Here is a 10304-nt window from a genome sequence, read left to right as displayed (position 1 = left end):
CCCCCCCAAGGTCTAAATCCCCCCTCCAAGGCCCTACACACCCCCCTTTGGGGGACAAACACCCGCCCAGGGCCTGGACCCCCCCCCAGCCCGACAGCTCCCCGCTTCCTGGGGCGGATAAGGCCCCTAGGGCTCTGCCCTTCCTGGGCGCTGTCGAGATGCGCCCTTGACCCAGGGGGCCCAAAGCAGCTGCAGACCCCCCAGGGTGCAGCGATACCCCCTTTCTGCTGGGGGGGTGGGGAAGAAACAGCCCCCAGAGATATTTCCCCCCATTTCTGGTTTTCCTGAGCCCCTCGATCTCTGGGGGTAGCAGTTGCCCCTCGGCGGCGTGGGGCGTCCGATAAGGACTCCCCGCCTGCGCTGCCAGGGGAGGAGGGGGCCCTGCGGGCAGCCTCGTCCCCCCATGGCGCTGAGCTCTCCGTGACCTGCAGAAGAAGAGGGCCTAGAGCAGCCTTTGCCTCTTCGTCCTCCCGCGCGCCGGAAACCAGCGCCCGTAAAACGCGGCGTGGGGTCTCTCAGCGCCCAGGGGGCAGGAGGCAGCTCGGCTCTGCCCGCTGCCTCCGTCACCTTGCTCTCCCCCCAGAAGCTAAAGGCTTCGGGGTCCCGTCGTGGCCCCTGGGAGCGTGTCCAGGTTGGGGGCCGAGCCCTTGGCTCCCACCGTCACACGTTCCGGTGGAAACGCGCTGCTTGTTGGTCGTGTTCTGGTTTGACTCCCCCGCACCTCGCAAGAGCAGCTAGCGCTGAGCCCTGGTGCAGCGGGCGCAGGCAGTCTGGGCAAAAAGGACCAAAAAGGTCAAGTGTAGACACGTCAGAAGCCTGATGTCGGCTGCCCCTCTCTGTTCTTTGACCCTGCTGGGGAACTTGTCTCCACGCTGCAGTGTGTTAAAGGCACGAGTCTGATTTTCCCCACTGCCAAGCGTGGGAGGGGGAAGGGCTGGTTTCAGAGGCCAGGAGATTCAGCGGTGAAAGTGAAAACTGGTGGGAATTGAACACGGTTGGTGCTCACCTCGGGCTGAACTGCTATTAATTTATATATAAGCAAATAAGTTTGGGGGGGCTTTCCAGCAAGGGTTCAGAAATTAGAATTCGCATTCATGGGGTGGGATTCGCTTTGAGAAATATTTCCTCTTGACATTTTAAATAAAAACTAATCTGAGCGAGGAGGAGGAAGGGGGAAGGGCTGGATGTCGTTTATTTTTTATTTTTAAACTGGAGGCGGTACTGAATACTCAAACCAATCCTTTTAAAAGGCCTGGCTAATAAAAAGTGAAATGGAAAGATTAGATTTCCTAGGCTGAATACCTCAGTACATTGCAAGATAGCAGAGTGTTCTCCGGTCTGGCCCTTCTAGGGAGGCTTATAACAACAGCTAAGAGCATATTTAATGGAAACACTTGAACTGATCTGCCTTGGGGTTGAGCCCTTTTGTGCCTCAAATGCTGATTGGTTCTATATAGTGTTGAATATTAATCCGTTAATAAACACACAAGCGATAATTGTGTCCAACCTTGAAAACGTTCCTATTAAGCGTTTCAACCATGATCTAACCTCTGCTGGAGTCTCGGCAAATTGCAGGCCTTTCTTATCTCCAAAGTGAGGAGAAACAATTTTGCGTTGTGTTTCTGTCACTTTATGCCAGGTGCAGGCAGTGACGGTTTTAGCCGTCAGGAAGAAGCACCAGAAATACCGAGTTATCAGTCCCTAGCTTCTCCTCACTGAAAGTTAGCATGTGCACTGAATGCACTTTACAAAGCGGGGTTTGTTGTTACTATTTTGCATTGTGGCTTTGCACAAGAGTAAAGCAGACATTAAAACACAGGAAAATAGAGAAATGATTGGAGCATACTCTCACGCTTGGTTCATCGCGGTGCTCTCAGACCTGATATAAATGCTGGGCAGCTCCAACTTCAGCAGCTCGCTCGGTGGGTCAGTCGTCTCAAACAAAAAGGTCATGTTACATTTTGGTCGAATGTAGGTTTTGTTCAAACGCATAGAACTGTTACTGTACAGCAGTAGAAATGTTCCCATTTCTTGAAACTGTTTTCCGTTCAGATCCATTTTTAAGCTGTACTGGGATTTCTGCCTACAGACCAGCAACCAAAACTGAGTGAGAGTGAGAGTGGCCAGGGCTCTGCGGCGAAGCCAGGGGTGCCCAGACCAGCAGAAACCCTGCTAAATCACCGGGATTTTTTAAATTCGCTCTTTTATCTTTGGAGTGCTGGTTAGAACAGTTTTTCAGATGTGTTTTGAGTATCTCTTTGATCTAATGGCAGACTGCAGAAATGCCAAGAGATGCCTAAACCATTGCTCTGTGTTTTCAGTAGGCAGCCTGAAATAGGTTTCCCAATAGGAATCCTATAACATAACCAGGAACTGATTGCCATGGTGTGGGGAGGGAAGAAATGCCTTTGTAGCAAGTGCCTGCTGCCCCCGGGTGGCAATCTGTCTATACTGCAGCTTTACAGGCCTTCAGAATTCGTATTTTCATTTACATGATAATTTATCCAACGTCTGTTTTGTTCATATGTGTGTCCTTTTCGATAGTATAGTTTCCAGAGTGAGCAAGAATGAATCCGTATCTAAGAGCAAAGGGATGGGTAGAAACACAGAACACGGAGAGAAATATACCTTTAATATTAAGACTTTACATCTTTTTCTGCGAAGATATTTTTAACTCACTTCTGCCTTTTTATGTTTTTTTTGTGTTCATATAAGTGCCTTTTAAGCAGCACTTCTTGCTGCTTTCGGTGTAGAGATATTCCAGCTCCGTGTAACACTGTGTTCTCTACCAGAATGGTGGTTGTGGGTTGCAGCTTTTTGTAGACTTTGCTGCTTTCTGCTACAAGGTGTGCTGCATCGTGACAGGAGCAGGCTTTTTAAAGCCGTTTGATTTGAGCCTTCTTGGCACATTCATGCTAGGGTTTTTCTGTGCTTTTAAAAAAATATTTAAAGTGCTTGGACAATTTTTTGCCTCTGTGCTTTAATAGGATTTGCAGCTGTGAATGTGCTTTAATAGAATTTACAGCTGGGCTGAAGTATCCCCTCTCTTAAAATAACATTGCAGCTTCGTGCTTCAGTAGAATATGCCTCCCACTAGTTGCTTTGTCTGTAGCTATGAATGCTCTGGAGCAAGAGGAGAATATGAGCAAAACCAGAAGTTTTATATGTGGCAAAATAGGAAGCATAACCCTGTGGTTAAGGACTGGAGCTGTAAATGAGTGTATTTGGGTCTTGTTTTTTGTTTTGCCAATGACTCGCTTTCTGTTCTCCCGTGCAGTTTTTAACCTGCTGGCTTCTCAATTTGCCTTCTCAGTGAAATGGGAATAGGGAAGTCTCAGAGTGCTTTTAGATCGTTAGGTGATCACTTGTGAAGTGCTTGGGGATCTTTATGTATTAAAACCGCACTGGATTAGAAAGATGGCAGGTAGGAAATAGCTCAGGATGTGGTGTCACTGGAACCTAGAGAGCGCCTCGGGTCTTCTGTTTCTCAAACTGAAAAGCAGTTGGTGGCTGAGGAACCAACGGAAGAAATGTGTTATCTTAAAAAGCTGCACAGCAGATATTGCCTGCCTTTTGTGGCTCCGGGCCAGTAGTTTTCATAGCTGGTCCCAGAATGTCAATCCAGAATGTAAAGCAAGGAAAGCAACGAGACTCCTCAAAGTGGTTAAATCTTCCAGGTAAGGTTTGCAGGGGAAGACATGGAAGAGAGCCACCTTAGCATATGTAATTTGCTTGACAGGCAGATGCCCTCACTCTGGAGACCAGGACCTCTGCCAAAATATTGAAAAAATACAGGTGGAGAGAGTGGAGTTATGTAAGTGTCATGTCAGGAGGATGCTGTCCTTGATCGATGGAGGGTGTGTGTTGGGGAGCCTCCATATCTGAGAAGGCGTTTTAGCCTGGCCGTGAAATAGCCCATAGGATCAGTGCCACGGAAGGCAGCCCTGAATAAAGGTGTTCTCTGCTTCCCAGGAGCAAACTCAGGACAGACAGCAGGAGAGAGAAGAGAGAGTGCCTGGCAGTGTCTGACCGACAGAGAGCCCCTGGCATGAAAGTGCTTGCATGGATATTACGCTCAAAGCCCACATTTAATTATCTCTATTCAAAAAAAGGCAGAAAGGTTTAAATCCCATTCAGCACATTGGAACTTGAATGTGCGCACAGAGGCCAAGGAGACTGCTTTTGGTATTTACACTGGCCCAGTAAGAAATGGGCTGAGAGTACATGTTACACTTCTCTCCTTCTGCATCCTAGCCAAGGTTAAGAAGTCAGGGAAATTATTTTTTTATAGGCAGAGTATCAAAGAAGACTTCTGCATCATCTCCCAGTTCCATGACCTCTTTCATAAGTGGCTTTCTTGTTCATGTAGACTTGCAGCCTTTTGAAGTACAAGTAAATAGAGGTGTATGATTTGCAAACATGGCTGAAGGCAGAAGTACCTTTCTGTGTCTGATCTCTCTGTTTATCAATCTAGGTTTCCCAAACCAGAGGGAGAATTTCCCTGGCATCAGTGACCTAGTGAGGCAACTTTCAAGCTCAGAATGGAGCTGGTGAACAGGCAAGATCCCTACCTCCGAGAGGTCCTGTGGTTTGCAGTGTGTTGCAGAGCCCTGACACTTCTGCTGCAGGCAAGTCTCCTGTTCCCGAAGCAAAGATGCTGTAATGTCTGTTGTTTGCTGCTCTGAGGCTTCTCTCTTTGGTACTGCCTTTTGCACCATGAGCTAGCTGGTTCTGCTTGATTGAAAAATGATCTCCTTTGGAGAGCCAAGAGACCAGCTGCATCCAAGGAGACAGGTTGCTGTTAAATAAAATTATATACAGTTCCTTATAACTTACTATGTTTTCATGCTGCTGTTACAAGAGACTGAGTTGGCAGCACAGCAGGCTGAAGTCCTCTGTTTATCCACAGAACAGGAAAAATAATCTCCTCCTGCACATTCTTCCCAAGTCTCATTTCCAGAGACATCCTTCTCTGAGCATGAGCTAGCTCCTGGTCCACTCAGCCCTAGCTGCACGTACCGAGGCAGCCAGCAAAGAGTCTAGCTGTAGCCATGGCCCTGGTGAGACAAAATCTCTCTAAGTGAGAAAGATCTTCAGCAGCAGGCCGCCAGCCGGGCAAATTGTGGCAGCTCTGGTAACCACTGGGTAGGGCTGAGGGGAACCATCAGCTGAGGTGAAAGACTCTGTACTACAAATGCCAGAGGCCTGGTTAGTCCAGATGTGTGATTCTGTTGCTTCATTGCAAAATGTCAGCATTGTATGTCTTTTAGGCCCAATTTGTTAAATGTGGCCCTTTTTCTTTTCTCTGCCAATGCCAAATTAATTGCAGGGGACTCCTCACAGTCTCCACTTAGTAAGCTGCAAAACTTAACATTTGAAGTTTTTGGTGTTTTTTTTTAACCTATTTTTATTCAATGTGACAATATGATGTGCTAAGTTGCAACCCCGCTATCTCATGAGCTGTCTGGGTTTTTCTTCCACCTTTTAAAATGTTGTGGTCAGCCCCACAAACTCCTGGGAGGAATGGGTTCGTGCTTTCTGTTTACTCATCTCCAGAAAGAGAACCCCTTTGTGCATGCCGAGCTGCAGAGGTGATGGAGTGAACTAGAGACTAGAGAAGGGGCCTGGAAATTTGCTCTGCCTTCTGCATCAATTTGCTCTGGGAAAATCTTTTCTCTAGTTCTATCTTCTCTCCCTCATACATGCCTGGGATGATAAGGCCAAATTCAGTACAATGGGACGCTTACCAGCGCTACAAAAGTGCCTGGTGTGAGCATCAGCATTCAGATGTGCCCAGGAACACCGGGCTGAGTAACCTTTGCCTGTCCAGTTCTGTGGGGACCCATGCTGGATGTTTGAAAAATATCCTCCTGCTTGGTGCTTTCAGTAGGATACAAGAGGATGTCTGCTGGACTTCAATCCTCCCTTCTTTTTCCAGGCTCTGTTTAACCTCCTGATCCCAGATCATGCTGCAGATGCCTTCTCTCCCCCTCGCCTGTCTGAGCCTGGCCTTTGCGACCTGCTCCTGGAATGGCTTTTGGGAGGCCTCTCGCACTGGGACGCGGAGCACTTCCTATTCATCGCTGAGCGAGGCTACCTGTACGAGCACAACTTTGCCTTCTTCCCAGCGTACCCGCTGAGCGTGCGTGCCGTGGCAGAAGCTGCTCTGTGGCCCCTGCAGTGGCTGCTGCGTTTGCGGAGCCGCCTGCTGCTGTCAGCTGTACTTCTTAATTCTCTCTGTTCTGTCCTGGCAGCGGCTGCCCTGTATAAGCTGGGCTGTGTCGTGCTGCGGTGTCACAGGGTGGCTTTCCTCGCTGCCATTCTGTTTTGTATCAGCCCTGCCAACGTATTTATGGCAGCTGCTTACTCCGAGAGCATGTTTGCCTTCCTGGCATTCAGTGCCATGTGGCAACTGGAGAAGGGGCAGAGCTGGCTCAGCGGACTGCTCTTCTCCCTTGCTTCTGGGGTGCGTGCCAATGGGCTTATCAATGCTGGCTTCTTTATCTACTCCCGCAGTAAATGCTTTGCCCTCCAGCTCCAGGTGGGTTCAGGATTGGTAAGGAAGCTCCCTCCATTCTGGAGGCAACTCCTTAGCTTGGCATCTTCAGTCATTCTGATGTGTGCTGGGATCTTTCTGCCATTTGTTTTATTTCAGTATTATGCTTACCTGAGGTTCTGTGCTCCTGGCACTGGCCTGCAGCAGAGTGTTCCCAAGCCGCTGCTGCAGCTGGCTCTGGACAAGGGCTATCGTCTGGCTGCCATGAACAGGCTTAAACCCCCTTGGTGTTCCCAGCGGTTCCCTGTGGTCTATTCCTATATTCAAGAGGCTTACTGGAACGTGGGCTTTCTAAGGTATTTTGAGTTCAAACAGGTACCAAATTTCTTGCTTGCTTTGCCTGTCACACTTCTGGGCTCATGGGCTGCCTGGACCTACCTCACTGCAAACCCTCGGCACTGCCTAACTCTTGGTCTAGAGAGGAGAAAGAATGAAGAAGAACAAGAAGAAGGTAAACCAGGAACTGGATTTTGCTGCCCTGCTGTCTTGGTGTATGTGGTCCATGCCACAGTCCTGCTGCTGTTTGGAGTCTTCTGCATGCATGTGCAGGTATGATGTTCATAGCAACATAGAGAAGTGATTTCTTAAAGGGAATATGGTGTGGGACTGAGGTGACTCAGTGACAGTCACACAATCTGAAGGAAGTTCTCTAAGCTGCGGGACAGGCACAGGACAATGCAAACGTTGCTTCCAAAAGCTTTACCTTTCCTCTCTAGGAGCTATTTCTCCAATCAGTTTCCAAAATCATTTAGTTCTTCTTGTTTCCTGGAGAATTGCTGAAGGGAGGTTGCTTCATATGATGAGGACACTAGGACTTGGATCAAAGGTGCCAGCTGCTTTAGGAGGCATTTCAAATGTGTTTAATGCCAGGCTTGCCAAATCCTGCTGAACAGCTTTCAGAGGATAAGGATACTGGGTCATTATCGTGTTTGGTAGAATTCTAATGGATGCCAGTGAAAGGATCTGGAGCCTGTTGCCAGTCCCTAGAAAGTGTTTCAGGGCCTTTTCAGGATACAGCTAGTGATCCTAAAGATTGAGTGTTCCAGTGAAAATCCAGAAAAAATGGTTGAACATTGAGGTTCAAATCTCCCCTGAAGCTACTGCTGCTGCCCAGATCCTAAGCTGGACTGTGACAAGGATTTCAGTGATTTTGTGGCAATTTGTTTGTCCAAAACCTGGAGACCACTTGGCTGCTTACACAAACGTCTTCATAAATAAAGCAGCCCTGGGCTGAGAGATGTTTCATTCCAAGTGTAGTAAATCCTAACACCGTGAAGCAGGGCTGTATTTCATTCCTCTTTATCAGTAATCTGTTTCAAGCAGATAGATTGCTCCTTCCATTCTTCAGAGTCAAGGTCGGTTAGAGTCAAAGACCTGCAATTTATGGGATTCTCTCTCTGCCTGTTCTCAGGTTCTAACCAGGTTCCTTGGCTCCTCCACGCCGATTCTGTACTGGTTTTCTGCTCACCTGCTTCAAGAATATGAACCTTTGCTCTGGAGTGAAGGAACTGATAATCAAACCACAGCACCTCTCTCTGAGAAGTCTGTCTTAGGTAACTCTCTTGCTGCCTCCTATGAGAAAGGGATTTCTGAAAACCCCGTTGTGAGATTACTGCTCAACTATAGATTAAATACCCCCCTCACCAAATGCATTCTTGGATACTTCCTGTCCTACTGGCTACTGGGACTGATCCTGCACTGCAACTTCTTGCCTTGGACCTAGCTAGCAGTTGGGAGTATATATTTCTACAGACTGGTAGTGGGGCAGAAGTCAGAATTGGAGCTCACTTTTTTTAAAAAGCCCGACATATGTAATGGTGCTATTGTGTCAGTTGTAAAGATTACAAAGCTGTTTTACTCAGTTACTAATTGCTCAGTTACAAAACTGTCAGCATGTGACCATGTCTAAAATGGGCACGTTCTCTTTGCTGTGACTCTTAGAGCATCCTGCCCCTGCTCTTTACTGATGGCCGAAAGTTCCCTAAGTTCGATGGGAACAGGGAATGTATGTCCATTGTGTCTTCTGTGAAGTACTGTCCCTGAGCAATTATTTATGGCAAAGATCTGTTGCTGCCAGATTCTCAGCTGGTGGAAAACCTCAGGGAAGTGTTCTTGAGATCACAGCAAACACCTCCTGCAGCCCGAGCATTCCCAGGCTCTGCGGGAGGATCCTGTTGTGTCGTACATGCCACTTAGACCTCTCAAGTTCCTTCTTTGCCAAAGTACTTGACACAGTGCAGCAAGTCATGCGGCAGGGAGGCAGCGGCACCGGCAGCAGCTGTGGCGCGTGCTGTCTGCCAGAGCTGCTCCACGTGTGAGGCTCCACTACGCAGCACACGTCCAGCTGCAGTGCAGCGCGGTGTCACGGTCTCCACCATCGACCCGCAGCTGGCAGGCACATGTCAGAGCAGGCCACCCGCTGCTGGTGGGCATGGAGCAGAGGTGTGAGCGTGGGGCAATGGCGCGAGTGAGGGAAACGCAGGAGGAGCTACAGGGGAAGAGGAGCCAGTGTCAGTGCGTGAGAGCTACTGGGAGGCTGGAGACACAACCAGGATGACTATGGCTATTCTCAAGGACTGCTGTTAGGGGCTTATGGAGGGGACTGCGGTGCTGCAGCTCAACACTTTGTGGGACAGGGAGCGTGGAAGTTTGTGAATATCGCCAATAAAAATTAATAGATTTTACAGGAACCAGAGTTTGCTTCTCTTCAGTGAAGTGACAGTTCCCGCTCTGGCAAACCTGAGGCCTGGAGTGGGTGGGAGGTGTGACAGGGATGGTCCTGGGATGGGAAACAGGCTTCGAGGAGCAGTGGTTTCTTTCCTGCTCTATTCAACAGCAAGCGGGGGATCGTCAGGACAGAGCATTTTCTCTTCTCCTGCTGGCTAGTGTACGGCCTGGCAGGAGTCACTTCTTCGCATCCTAAGACCACCAGCTCTTAGAAAGGACAATGCGAGGTTTTCTTATCTCCCCCAAGGCTCCTTCAGCTGATTAACGCGTACAAAGCCCAGCACGCACAAAACTCTTTAAGATCTTGCTGTGGAAGGGGAGGCGATTCCTGCCCTCCCTGGCCCGGGGGCCACGTGCTGCCGGTGAGATCACACTCAGATCCCGTTCTTCCCCTCCAAACCTGCCTGGTGTGCGTTGAGGTCTCAGTACAGGGCTCTGTGTGTGTGTGTGTGTGTGCAAGGGGGGTGTCACCACAGGACAGTGTGTGTGGGGGGGGTTCACTACAGAACTGTGTGACTCTGTGTGTGTGTGTGAGTGTGAGGGGGGTTCATCACAGGACAGTGTGTGTGTGTGTGTGTGAAGGGGTTTCACCACAGGACTCTGTGTGTGTGTGGGGGGGTATTTCACCACACAATAATGTGTGTGTGTGAGTCTGTGTGTTGCTCCCTCAGGACTGCGTGTGTATGTGAGTGTGTGTGTGCGCAGCTCCGCCAGGACCGTGTGTGTGTGTGTGAGTGTGTGTAGCTCCCCCAGGACCGTGTGTGTTTGTGTGATAGGGAGGTTCATCACAGGACAGTGCGTGTGTGTGTGTGAAAGGGTTTCACCACAGGACTCTGACTGTGTGTGTGTGGGGGGGTATTTCACCACACAATAGTGTGTGTGAGTCTGTGTGTAGCTCCCCCAGGACTCTGTGTGTGTGTGTGAGTGTGTGTGTAACTTCCCCAGGACCGTGTGTGTGTGAGCGTGACCGTGCGGCGCCCCCGTAGCGGGGCTGCGGCGCGCGGCGGCGGCAGCAGGGGGC

General features: G+C 49.4%; 1 protein-coding gene across 2 annotated transcripts; it reads left to right on the top strand.

The window, feature by feature from the left end:
• Positions 1 to 34: 34 nt before the first annotated feature.
• PIGV (phosphatidylinositol glycan anchor biosynthesis class V) lies at positions 35 to 9240 on the top strand. 2 transcript variants are annotated; one of them, XM_026062581.1, is made up of 4 exons: positions 35 to 994; positions 4475 to 4628; positions 5939 to 7105; positions 7968 to 9240. In XM_026062581.1, the coding sequence occupies exons 2-4, from the start codon at positions 4542 to 4544 to the stop codon at positions 8277 to 8279; spliced, it is 1566 nt and encodes a 521-aa protein (XP_025918366.1). In that variant the 5' UTR covers positions 35 to 994; positions 4475 to 4541; the 3' UTR covers positions 8280 to 9240. The 2 variants fall into 2 exon arrangements, with proteins under 2 accessions (XP_025918366.1, XP_025918364.1); XM_026062579.1 differs by lacking the exon at positions 35 to 994 and adding an exon at positions 1006 to 3677.
• The last annotated feature ends 1064 nt before the right edge of the window (positions 9241 to 10304 follow it).

The sequence above is a fragment of the Apteryx rowi genome, unplaced genomic scaffold (genome assembly GCF_003343035.1).
Source record: "Apteryx rowi isolate R43461 unplaced genomic scaffold, aptRow1 scaffold_190, whole genome shotgun sequence".
NCBI classification, from domain to species: Eukaryota; Metazoa; Chordata; class Aves; order Apterygiformes; family Apterygidae; genus Apteryx; species Apteryx rowi.
This window is presented reverse-complemented; position numbering and strand designations above follow the sequence as displayed.

What these genes read in the sequence shown, in the direction of transcription:
- PIGV (XM_026062581.1), top strand. Translation starts at nt 4,542, where the DNA reads ATGGAGCTGGTGAACAGGCAAGATCCCTACCTCCGAGAGGTCCTGTGG. An exon ending in CCCTGACACTTCTGCTGCAG is followed by an intron (nt 4,629 to 5,938) that starts GCAAGTCTCCTG and finishes TTCTTTTTCCAG; the next exon opens with GCTCTGTTTAACCTCCTGAT. An exon ending in TCTTCTGCATGCATGTGCAG is followed by an intron (nt 7,106 to 7,967) that starts GTATGATGTTCA and finishes GCCTGTTCTCAG; the next exon opens with GTTCTAACCAGGTTCCTTGG.